At 43.8% G+C, this 13,247-nt stretch overlaps 2 protein-coding genes across 2 annotated transcripts; both read left to right on the plus strand.

Moving 5' to 3' along the window:
- Positions 1 to 7,184: 7,184 nt before the first annotated feature.
- LOC107646437 (uncharacterized) lies at positions 7,185 to 8,094 on the plus strand. The gene is made up of 3 exons (XM_016350620.1): positions 7,185 to 7,202; positions 7,290 to 7,295; positions 7,399 to 8,094. The coding sequence occupies exons 1-3, from the start codon at positions 7,185 to 7,187 to the stop codon at positions 8,092 to 8,094; spliced, it is 720 nt and encodes a 239-aa protein (XP_016206106.1).
- Positions 8,095 to 10,161: 2,067 nt separating this feature from the next.
- Positions 10,162 to 10,911, plus strand: LOC148554743 (uncharacterized). Its single transcript, XM_088490467.1, has one exon. The coding sequence runs from the start codon at positions 10,162 to 10,164 to the stop codon at positions 10,909 to 10,911; it is 750 nt and encodes a 249-aa protein (XP_088346593.1).
- Positions 10,912 to 13,247: the final 2,336 nt, after the last annotated feature.

Here is a 13,247-nt window from a genome sequence, read left to right on the forward strand (position 1 = left end):
CGCGGAGGGTCATTCTGCTAAAAATTTTCTAAGTTAAAAGCTACAGAATTCACAGATTCAACCCCCAATCTTCCGACGGACATAACTTTCTCATTTTAAATCGTTTTCTGCCCGTTCTTCCAGTGGCGTGGACGTCCTGGATCCAGTTTCATTTCTAAACAAGTTTGGTACAAAACGGGGATCCGTAGTCCAAGTTATGTCCCGTCAAAACATGCCCAAAAACCATGTTTTCATACAAAACCACAAGGTGCCATTTTCAAAACAAACCATTTTCAACTCTTTTCAGAATCAACCAAAACATGCCAATTTTGCCTTTTTTGAAATTAATCAAAATTTACCAAAATCAACATCAAGCCATCCTCAACTCACATATTGACACTTTACCAAAATTTCCAAAACCACCGTCGCTACAGGGCAAACACAATATCATATCACACATCCTTCCTCATCCCAATTTCCGATAATACCATTTCCAAATCAAACATCATTATACATAATCATCATCATACTCACCATCAACATGGTACCACCCACCAATTCAACCTCAATCATTCATCAAACATATATCACAACATGCAGTTTCTCATATATCACACAATCAAGGCATCAATATTCTTAATCACATATATGATCACATCATATATCTCAACCATTCAACAACATCATCAATTCAATGCCTATCTTAGGGCCTCTAGCCTAAGTATTTTCTACCACATTACATATTAGATACGAGAAACCGAGACCATACCTTAGCCGATTTCCCAAGCTCAACCGGAGCACTTCCAAACCACTTGTCCACAAGTCCTCTAGGTCTCAACACCTCCAAGAACAGATTTTTACCACCACAAATCCCTTTTCAAGCTTTCCAAGGTCTCAATCAAGCCCCAATATTCACATATACACAACCTAAGCCACAATCATCATACCCATACACAACATCTCAATACCCAAACATCATAGAACAACAAATTACACTAGGGTTGAGAATCTTACCACACCCAAGGTCCAAGGAGATAAGATTAACCTTCTCCTTCAAGAGAGTAGGGTCCTATAACATCAAAGAGCCCAAAATCTCAACATTTTTGCTCATGAAACTCGAAATCAAGGTTGGAAATTCAAAGAGAAAAACGTGGCTTATCTCAAGATTGATTGTATGGGTTTTGTAGAGCTCTCCACGATGAACGCGTGGCCGCAAACGGTGCAGCGATCGGAGCTCTAGATCAAAAGTTATGGTGGTTTGAAGATCAACCAAGGGAGAGAACTTAAGAGAGTGTTCTTCCCTTCCCTTACTCTATTTCAGCGTGTGTGTGTAACAAATGAGGAGAGAGAGTGCTGAAAACTAGGGTTTTGGCTTAGTTTAGTTGGGCCAAGGGCCCACTTTGGGTCCGGTTGGCCCAGTTTGGCCCGTTCAGTCCAATCTTGGTCCGATTTCTATAAAATTGGTACCGAAATTCTCGTCTCAATCTTCTCTATCATATTTAGCCATAAAAATCATATTTTTGACTTTCTAGAATAAATTCTCATTTATGGGTTAATTAGCCATTAATTAACCGGGTCTTACATAAACCGGCCTGCCTTTTCTGGCGAGTTACGCGAGCTGGCCCGACGAATTTCTGCTTGTTTGCCACCCCTATTAGTAAGACAATTAATACTTTTATTGCCTTCTCTATATATTAGTACAAAAAAAACTCTCCAATTTTATTTTTTCAAATGAAGTATTTTTCTAACTAAAGAGTTTGTGTCTATCATTACAATTTTTTTTTATTTATCAAATTGACAATTACCTGTGAGTCACATTCCAAAATCACTTGTCTTGCACCCAAAGACCAGACCATCTTCATCCACTTGCTAAGCACTTTGTATGTTGAGGCTATTAAGAAATCTTTGTCTTTTGTGTATTTCCACCCTCCCCTATCATCATCTTCACCTATATTTGGGGGTAGCATTGCAGTGATTTTTTGAACTGTTAATTCTGACAAGTTTCTACAGAGTCTCTCAGTATTTCACTTTCCATTGCTATCCGTCTATTCCCACACTAGACTATTTATATCTATTTCTCTATTTAGAGCTAGTTGACTTAGCTCCCCTTCTCCTTTTACCCATTTATCAAGCTAAAGTTTTGTTGCCATCCCATTACCAATATGTTGAACTGAGTTCTCCTGTAGCACTGACAAGAGTTTCAGCAGCTCCTTCCAGAGATTCGAATACGCATTTTTGACTTGTGTATTGCTATCAATTTGCCTTTCTTTGCAATATTTGTGCAAAAGTATTTTAACCCAGAGAAACTCCAGGTTCTCCTTTATTTGCCATAGAATCTTGAGAAGAAAAGCATCATTCATTGTTATCAAATTCTTGAAATCCAATCTCCTTCATGATTTGGAAGGCATAAGGTTTTCCAGCTTATTAGGTGCATTTTCCAATGGATCGGGTCATCCTCCATATAACGCTTCGTTGAATTATTTCTACACTTTTACATATGCCTTTAGGGACTCTCTCATGTTGCATTTGATAGTATAGCATTGGGCTAAGAACTGATTGAGCAAGGGTTAATCTTCTTGCCAGATGATACGGAATTTTACAAACTCAATTTTTCGTATAACTACTGGCAAGTGCACCGGGTCGTATCAAGTAATAGAACTCATGGTGAATGAGTGTCAATCCCACGAGGATTAATGGATTAAGTCAACAATAGTTTATTGATTATTCTAGTTAGACGGTTCAATATTTAATGATGAGCAATTAAATGACAAGAAGTAAATGAAAGCAATAAAATGACAAGAAAGTAAATGACGAAAGTGTAAAATGCTGGAAATTAAATTACAAGAATGTAAATAACTAGAAAAGTAAATAGCAAGAATTAAAAATGAAAAGAACATTGGGATCAAGAGATATTGCATTCTCAGGATCAATAGCTCTCATCTCCTCTTCAATCATGCAATCATTGATCTCTTGGCAAATCATAAGTGATTAAATTCCAATCTCTTGATAATTCAGTCTCTCTTAACTTGAGCAATTGTCAATTTCTTGATCTAATTGTTCATGAGAAGAGATGAAAATCGGTCTCTGATTTAGAGCTACACAATTTCATGAACCAAGTTGTGGGGTGATTATATGTCACGTATCAATCCCAAACCCAAATTTATAACCATTGTGAGAAAGAACTTCAAGCATTAATTCTATGATTCCTTTCCGGAGGCTCCCATAGAATTCAATTAGATTCAATTCCTCTTTCGATAGAATTTGAATCATTATAATGAAGATCGAAGATCTTTCTAAAGAAACAATAAAAGAAGAATTGAAGATGAAGAATGAAAATAAATTAATCCGTTAAATTGTAATAGAGCTCTCTTTTCCAATGAAGAAAATTAGAAATTCATAACAAAATATTTACAAAAGTGTGTGAAAGAAAATAAAAGAGGAGAAGAGAATGAGGGTGAGAAGAGAGGTCCGTAGACTCCCCCCAAGTTGGTGTGTGAAGAGAGAGTCCTATTTATAAACTATCCTAAATTACAAATAAAAATAAAATTGAAATTACAAGGAAATGCAAATTAACTAACTACTTCTCGATGATTCTTGTGGCCTTGATTGGTTGACAATTGTGAACTTGCTTGCATTGAATTGGAGTGGACCTTGAGTGAAATAATTAAACAAAATTAAAGGCTTTAGGGTTGGGTCAAGGAAGATGCATGAAAGCTTCATAGAGGCACACTTTCTTGGCACTTGAGGCACAAAAATCCACACCTTGGGCCAGCTTGATCATCGAAGGCATCTCTCAATGTAAGCGCTTCACATTTTTGGGCGCTTGAGGCGCCACGTGAAGTACCGAAATTCAGCTCCTGGAGGTGGAATTGAAAGGGCGCTTGAGGCGTTGGTTTAGGCACTTGAGGCACCAAAATAAGGTTCTTGGGCACTTGAGGCGCTGGTTTGAGGTTTCTGGGTGTGCCATTTTGATGTGGCGTTTGAGGCGCTAAAATGGTTGCATCTCTGGATATAGGCGTCAAAAGATGCTTGTTGTTCGTGGTCCAAACGGAGCGTCATTATAAAGTATTATATATCATTAGAAAGTCCTGGATGTCTACTTTCTAATGCCGCTAAAAGCACACCATTTGGATCTCTGTAACTCAAGTTATTCTCCTTTGAAGGCGAAGAGGTCAGCTGGCATCTTCCATGCTGGTGCTATGCTCACATTGTGTTTTTCGGGGTGAATTGCAACCTCAAATCCAATGTTTACTATAGAGTGTTATATATTTTTAGAAATCTTATGAAGTCTACTTTCCAATGACACTAGAATCACCTCATTCGGAGCTTTGTAACTCAAGTTATTCATGTTGGAGTATGAAGAGGTCAGGTTGCTATTTCATCTTGAACTTCTCTTGTGCTTCATGCATCTTAACTTCTCTTGTGCTTCATGCATCTTTTCTTCACGCCACCACAAGCTTCCTTCATGGGCCACGCTTTCAAAAGCATGGCCTAAGTCTTAGAGCGTGGCCAAAGCTTTAAAGCGTGCCCAAATTTTCTTTTTTTTTCTTCTTTTAAGATTGTTTTGTGCTTTTTGCTTCTTTTCTATCATTTTCTAAAAAATTCATCAAATCAAAAAAATCAAAAACAATATACAACTTAAGCACAAAACACTCCATGATTAAGCATTATGACTTAATTTTTATATAAAAAAGCATAGAAAAACACAACATGATGCATACGCATCACTAGAGAGAGGAATTTGCTTTTTCACCCCTTTAGTTTGTTGTTTACTCTTTCAATAACATCTTTATATTTGTCTTTGGTTCCTCTTTTGTTAGTGACAATAGCTCCTAAGTATCTTCCAAGCTCTTTTTCTTTCCTAACTCCAGCTATTCTTCCAATTTTCTCTGTTGTGATTGTTGCCGTCCCTCTTGAGAAGACTATAGAGGTTTTGTTTTTGTTAATTTTGAGGCCCAAAACTTTACAAAAAGTATCCATCATGCTATTGATCTTATGCATTTGGTTAGAGGATGCTTCCGCAAAAAGAAGTAGGTCATCTGCAAACATGAGGTAGGAGATTTTAGGTCATAATCTTTCCACCCCAATCGGATTTCACTCTCCTTTTTGGACATTTTCCTCTATGAATTGAGATAATTTAGCCATGTACATCACAAAGAGATAGGGGAATATTGGAAATATAATCACAACATTACAAATATAATTACAGCAAGTGCAAATATAAACAACGCAAATATAATTACAACAAGTGCAAATATAATCACAACATTACAAATATGTTTAGACCATATTAGAATTCTCTAGCACAAGTATGTTTAGGCTCATAGGTATTAATGTAAAGAGATTTTTTTTTCATTGGATCTTGACCTAGTGAATTATTTTTATTTGAAAAAAATGTTTGAAGAACTTGGCTACCATGAATACAAAAAGATGTATTGGTATGATCCAAAAACTTTTAATATGGAAGTAGGCCTACATCCTATATATGGAGACAAGAAAATTAGAGAAATGTGTAACAAAAAAATATACTTGTGTTAGGAAATTCTAATATGGACTAAACATATTTGTATTGTTGTGATTATATTTGTATTGTTTATGTTTATATTGTTGTGATTATATTTGTATTGTTGTGATTATATTTGTAGTCTTGTGAGGATAATTGCATATCTGTCACTATGTTTGTGTATGACAAGCGATTATGAAGTAGTATTGGAATTATGTGTACAAAATTTGATTTCAGAGAGATGGAAGGGTTTATCTGACTATTAAATAAAATGATGAGGGACCTATTTTCTTAATATATGAGTTTCTTTGGAACCTATTTGCTTGATATGTGATTTCTTTGGAAACCTATTTGTCTGATAAATGGTGTTACGGACCGCCACAAGTCCAGTCCGATTGGCCGACGGGTCGGAGCACCGCCTCCGACCCAAGCCCCAAACCATCCCCCACAATAGGGACAACCCGACGGGTCGGTCCCCAACACCCGACCCGAAGCACACCCGACTTGCCACTAGGCGGCCCAAGTCACCACGCCCAGCGATCGGTCGGGTCGGTACCCTCGGGGCAACACCTGAAGCCCCGACCCAGAAATCGGAACGATTCGCTCCTCCCCTCACGTGGACCAGGACAGCTCATAGAAGCTCCCTAGCCAGTGGGCTAGGTCACCTCTGGGCCCATCCAGCACAATATATAAGAGAAGAGGCCAGCTCTCCCCCCTAGGTACGTAACATCTTACCTAATTTAGCTATCACCTCATTTGGACACTGACTTGATCATCGGAGTGTCCTTGCAGGTGGCCACCCCCCGGTTCACACCGCCCCGGCGTCGCCAACTTTTCAACCTGTATCTCTACACCCGCTCCAAGTTAGTCCAAGGCCTCACCCACTCATCCTCTCATTGCCACCCGACCCGTCGAGCACCCGAGATCATTCAGGCCACGAACATTGGCGCCGTCTGTAGGGAGCCTGGATCAAACATGGAGCGACTCCCCACGTCGGAGGAGCTTCACGAAGGAGGAGGGGCTCGCCTGAGTAGGGCGAGTTCGACGGCTCGCGCCGGTGAACAACCACGATCCTCCATTCAGCCAAACCAACCAATTTACACCAAGACCCCTGAAAGACGTCCCTTCGGAGGGACGGGAGCCGATAGCGGCAAGATTATGCAGGAGCTTAGACACAAAGTACAAAACCTTGAAAGGGAGCTGGCAGCGAGGAGTCGATCCCACGGAGACGTCAGCCGATCCCGCACCCGCTCCCCCTCCCGAAGATACGAGAGCCGAGAAAGGAGTTCGACAAAGCACAAAGACGAAGCGCATACGCAGGCGACCTCCCAGTCTACCCGAGCTAGATCTGAAAGCCACGAGGAGTCCCAAAAGGGAAAAGCCAGGAAACGGCTGGAACCCATTATTATGAGTAGGGGTGGAAACAGGCCAGGCCAGGCCAGGCTTTACTCTTAACAGGCCAGGCCTGTAATAGAGTATATTAGCCTTAGCCTGGCCTGTAGCCTGGTATAGGCTTTTTAATGAGTACTGAGCCTGGCCTGTTGTTAAATCTGGCCTGGCCTGAAGCCTGTCACTAGGCCTGTTTTTTTTTTAATAATAATTAAATTTAAGATATAATTTAATTTTTAAAATTATAAAATATAAAATAATAAATTTATGAATAATATTGATACAAAATACACATATATAACTAAAGAGACAAATGGCTGAGTGGATAAAGGTATTTTCATAAGATAGAAGACCTAAGTTCAAATCCTTCCAATAGCATTTTTACTAGTATAATAAAACTCTTTATATATATTTGCAGGCTCAGGCCGGCCTGACAGGCCCAACAGGCTATTTCAAAAGCCTAGGCCTGGCCTTTTAAAGAATATAGGCTTTTTTAGTAGCCTGAGCCTGGGCCTATTTCCTATCAGGCCAGGCCAGGTCAGGCCGAACACAGGCCAGACTGCAGGCCCCTGGCAGGCCGCCTGTCCTATTTCCACCCCTCGATCCTCAAGGTCCGGCTTCCGAGGAATTTCGACAAGCCGACGGACATGAGGTACGACGGGACTAAGGACCCCCAGGAACACCTCACGGCATTTGAAGCAAGAATGAATCTGGAAGGGGTAAGCGACGCGTTTAGGTGCCGAGCATTCCCTGTGACGCTGGCTGGCCTAGCGATCCGATGGTTTAATGCACTCCCACAAGGATCCATCACGACCTTCACGAACATCTCCCAAAGCTTCCTAGCTCGGTTCACGACACGCATAGCCAAGGCAAAACACCCGATCAACTTGCTAGGAGTTACCCAAAAACCTGGAGAGCCGACCAGAAAGTTCCTGGACAGATTTAATGATGAATGTTTAGAAATTGATGGCCTCACCGACTCGGTTGCCAGTCTTTACTTGACGAACGGCTTGCTAAACGAGGACTTTAGAAAACACCTTACTACCAATCCCGTCTGGACCATGCAGGAAATTCAAAGCATGGCTAAAGAATACATCAACGATGAGGAGGTAAGCCAGGTCGTGGCAGCCAACAAACGGCAGCCCTCAAACCCCTTAGCACGGCAGGCCCCTCAGGTCGACAGGTACAAGGAAGCTCCCAGGGACAGAACCTCGGCAAAATAATCAAAACAAATCCCACGAGTAGGGAGATTCACAAACTACACGCCACTTATGACGCCCATAGTGGAGGTCTACCAGCAGATCGCGGACAAGGGAATCCTGTCCAGAACCAAACCATTGAAAGAGAGAACAGGAGGAAACAAAAGCCTTTACTGTGATTACCATAAGGGGTTCGGTCACAAAACCCAGGACTGCTTTGATCTCAAAGACGCTTTAGAGCAAGCCATCAGGGAAGGAAAGCTGAACGAGTTCTCCCGACTCATCCAAGAACCAAGGAGGCGAGAGCAAGAACGCTCCGAAGAGGACAGCAACCAGACTGTCAAACCAAGACAAGGGCCCGCAGGGAACACCGACAAAAAAGGATACCCGGGTCCTATCCATCTCGACGGGAGGCCCCGCCGTTCCGAACAGGGGATCTCCCATGATATCTTTCGGTCCAGAAGACCAATGGTTTCATGATCTTCCCAAAAACCCCCCCATGGTAATCACAGCAATGGTAGGGACGGGCTTAGTCAAGCAAATCCTTGTCGACACTGGGGCCGACTCCAATATCCTGTTCAGGAATGTATTCGACGCCATGGGACTCAAGGAATCCGACCTCAAGGGCCACTAGCACGGGGTCATGGGACTAGGCGACAACTATATAAAACCTGACGGGACAATCTCCCTCCCAATCTGCCTAGGAACCGGAGGCACCAGGAGGTCGGTTATGGCGGACTTCGTAGTCCTCAGAGACTCCACAGCCTACAACATCATCCTGGGAAGAAAAACCATCAACGAGTTCTCAGCCGTAATATGCACTAAATTCTTAACAATGAAGTTCGTAACGGACAAGGGAACTGTTGGCTCCATTAGGGGAGACTTAGAAGCGGTGGTCGCCTGCGACAACGCCAGTCTCTCCCTAAGGAAAGAGTCTAAAAAGGTAGCCGGCGTGTTCTTGGCAGACCTGGACGTAAGGATAGAGGACAAGCCGAGGCCGGAACCAGAAGGGGACATGGAGAAGTTCCAGATAGGGAAATCGACAGAATAGTTTACCTTCGTAAACAGGAACCTGCCTCACGAACTTAAGGGCCTCCTTATGGAGGTCGTAAGGGCGAACAGTGACCTCTTCGCATGGACACCGTCAGACATGCCGGGCTTGGATCCCGAAGTCATGTCCCACCGACTAGCCGTCAAACCAGACGCCAAACCAGTAGCCCAACGACGAAGAAAGATGTCTCAAGAAAGGGCCGATGAGGTCGCCAAACAAATAGCCGGGCAACTAGAAGCCGGATTCATCAAAGAGCTCGAGTACTCGACATGGCTGTCCAACGTCGCCCTAGTAAAAAAAGCCAGCGGGAGGTGGAGAATGTGTGTTGAAGATTCCGATTTGAACAAAGCATGCCCTAAAGACTCTTTCCCCCTCCCCAACATCGACACCTTGGTGGACTCGACGACAAGGTATCGTTTCCTCAGCTTCATGGATGCGTACTCCGGCTATAACCAGATCCCGATACACCGACCTGATGAAAACAAAACGGCGTTCATAACGCCAGGAGGCACCTACTGCTACAAGGTAATGCCATTCGGATTGAAGAACGCAGGAGCCACCTACCAAAGGCTAATGAGTAAGGTCTTCCACGACCTCACCGACAAAATAGTAAAAATTTACGTCGACGACATCTTGGTGAAAACAGCAGAACCGGGCAGTCTTATAGACGACCTCCAAGCTGTCTTCAAGGCACTAAGGAAATTCAAGATGAGGCTCAACCCACTCAAATACACATTTGCCATGGAAGCCGGAAAATTCCTAGGCTTCATGATAACGCAAAGAGGGGTAGAGGCCAACCCAGAAAAGTGTGAAGCCGTCCTCAAAATGACGATCCCAGGGTGCGTCAAAGATGTGTAGCGACTCACCGAAAAACTTACGGCTTTATCCCGGTTCCTCGCGGCCTCGACGGAGAGGGCCATCCCATTCTTCAACCTAATGAAGAAAGGAATCGCCTTCGAGTGGATCCCGGCATGCGAAGAAGTGTTTAGCCATTTCAAAAAGATACTCTCATAACCTCCCGTGCTCAGCAAACCTAGAGAATGAGAACCTTTGTACTTAATCTGGCATTGACCACACAAGCCATGGTGGTAGTCCTTGTCCGAGAAGAAGACAAGACTCAACACCCAATATACTTCATCAGCAAAGTACTCCAAGGGGCGGAGTTGAAGTACACCAAGCTGGAAAAATTGGTTTACGCCTTACTAACCTCGTCTAGAAGGCTAAAACAATACTTCCAAGGGCACGTGATCATCCTAAGAACCGACCAAAGCATTCGGCAAGTCCTCCAGAAACCCGACCTTGCGGGGAGAATGATGGTATGGGCAGTAGAGCTATCTCAATATGACTTGCAATACAAACCCAGGCAGGCAATCAAAGCCCAAGCGATGGCGGATTTCCTGGTAGAAGTCACAGGAGAGGTACCCGACATACCGAGCACACGGTGGAAACTCCACGTTGACGGAGCATCCAACCAAATGTTCGGAGGGGCTGGAATCATTCTCGAGAACTCGGCAGGAGTAGCTTACAAACAATCGATCAAATTCGACTTCCCAGTCTCTAACAACCAAGCAGAGTATGAAGCACTGATAGGAGGGTTAACCCTAGCTAAAGAAGTCGGAGCATCAAGGATAGAAGTTAGCAGTGACTCCCAGAACGTCACCTCCCAAATAAACGACAGCTACCAGGCCAGGGACACACTCCTACAAAGATACCTAGAGAAGGTAAAAGAGTTTTGCAAAAGCTTTGAGGAAGTCATAATTCAATATGTCCCTAGAGAAAGAAACGCCTGAGCAGACCTCCTCTCCAAGCTAGCAAGCACCAAACCCAGGACAGGAAACAGGTCGCTAATCCAAGGGCTGACAACTGAACCAGCAATCATCTTGTGCGCAACCCAGACGCCGAGCCCCCCTCATGGATAGACCCCATCCTCTGATACTTGGAACATGGCGAAACTCCCGAGAATGAGAAGGAAGCACAAGCTACCAGGAGGGAAGCCCCCAAGTATGTGATCATACAAGGACAGTTATACAAGCGAGGGATCCACCAACCCCTACTCAAATGCCCACGCTCCGACCAAACGGACTATGTCCTAAGCGAAGTCCATGAGGGGTGTTGTGGTCACCATATCAGAGGAAGGTCGTTGGCAAGAAAGATTATCCGGGCAGGGTATTACTCGCCCACAATGATGTCAGACGCTCAGAAGTTCGTCAAAAAATGCAAAAAATGCCAAGAAAATACCAACTTCCATAAAGCTCCACCTAAAGAACTCAGTCTGATCATGGCACCCCGACCTTTCGCCCAATGGGGAGTCAAACTCTTAGGGCCATTCCCACCTGGGCCAGGACAAGTAAAACACCTAATAGTAGCCATAGATTATTACACCAAATGGGAAGAAGCCGAACCACTGGCTAGCATATCTTCAGCCAATTGTTAAAAGTTCATGTGGAGGCAAGTAGTCACCAGATTCGGAATCCCAAAATCCATCATATCAGATAATGGGACGTAGTTCACCGACAAGAAGTTCAAAGAATTCCTCTCAGAACTAGGAATCAAGCAAAAGTTCTCCTCAGTCGAGCACCCCTAGAGCAATGGCCAGGTAGAAGCAGCCAACAAAGTCATCCTAAAAGGGCTAAAGAAACGACTTGAAGGGAAGAAAGGCTCATGGGCAGACGAGCTAGCCTTAGTCTTGTGGTCTTACAGAACCTCCCCCTAATCATCTATCGACGAAACCCCCTTCCGACTCACATACGGGGTCGACGCAGTCATCCCAGTCGAAATCGGGGAGCCGAGTCCAAGGTTACTCCTCGGAGGGGGAAACGAGGCAATCGAAAAAGACCTGGATGACAAAACAAGGCAAATGGCACACCTGGCAGAGACAGCAATCAAGCAAAGGATATCCCTAAGGTACAATCAAAGTGCTGAAGAGAAGCCTCGGGGAAGGCGACCTGGTCTTACGACGCAACGACATAGGACCGCCAACCCCGGGAGAAGGCAAGTTGGCCGCCAACTGGGAAGGACCTTATAGGGTAAGAGAAGTCCTCGGAAAGGGCGCTTACAAACTGGAGAGGCTGGATGGAAGCGAGGTGCCGAGGACATGGAATATGACAAACCTAAAAAGGTTATACTCATAAGAAGAAGCGACCACACGACCTGACGACCCCTCTCCCTCAACACTAATTTTCTTTCCACTTCTTTACCCCCTTTTTCCACTTAATTATGTATTACATCATTCCTTTGTTTTAAGTTCTATATATGCATATGTAGTAACTTTGTTTTTTGCAAGATATACATCAACGCAACAAAACGGCAAGATGGCGAACGGTCGACCTAACGGAAACCCGGGACTGATCACCCCGGGAACCAAAGGGACCCAAAGTTAAAATGCGCAACTTAAAAGTAACAAGCAACAAAGACGGTAAATACCATAAAAACGGTAAACCAAACACCAAAAAGGCCACGACGGCTCGGATAAGCAAAGTAATAAAAAAGCAAAGCCACGATGGCCCAAGCCAGCAAATACCAAAGCAAAAACACAAAACGACCTAAATAAAGTAAAGTATTAAAAGCATCCATTACAACCAAAGGCGCCACAAACAGGCCCAAAATAATGTCCAGAAACACTAAGATAAAAGGAAAAAGGAGGAAGGAGAAGTCTCGATCTCAAGGCTTGAGGATATCCACAATCTTCCCATCCTTAACTGTCTTGAAGGCCCCAATTTGAAAAAGATCGAGGTCGGGAGCCAACACAGCCACCTGAGCCTTAATGCCCTCCTCAGTGACGGCCTTCCGGGTCCCCTTCGTAAGCTCTCTATTTTTCTTCTTTAAGGTGACAGTTAAGCTCTCTGCCAAAGCAAGTTTTTCCTCTACGTCCTTAACCTTTCGCTCAGCAGCAGCAGTTTCAGCACGAGAAGCATTCAAATCTTTCATCAGTGAGAGGTCCCGCTCTACCAGCCTGTTAATCTCTTTGGCATCCTCCTCTGCCTTCTCCTCCTGCTCAGTCAATTTCTTTTTCAGAGACTCCTCCCGAGATCTCGAGTCTGTCAGATCCTTTTGGGAGTTCCGAAGTTTCCCTTCCAAAATATGAATATTTCCCAAGACAGGTTCCACCTTCTTGGCAATAGCGGCA

The sequence above is a fragment of the Arachis ipaensis genome, chromosome B6 (assembly GCF_059453495.1).
Source record: "Arachis ipaensis isolate K30076 ecotype BB chromosome B6, ASM5945349v1, whole genome shotgun sequence".
NCBI classification, from domain to species: domain Eukaryota; kingdom Viridiplantae; phylum Streptophyta; class Magnoliopsida; order Fabales; family Fabaceae; genus Arachis; species Arachis ipaensis.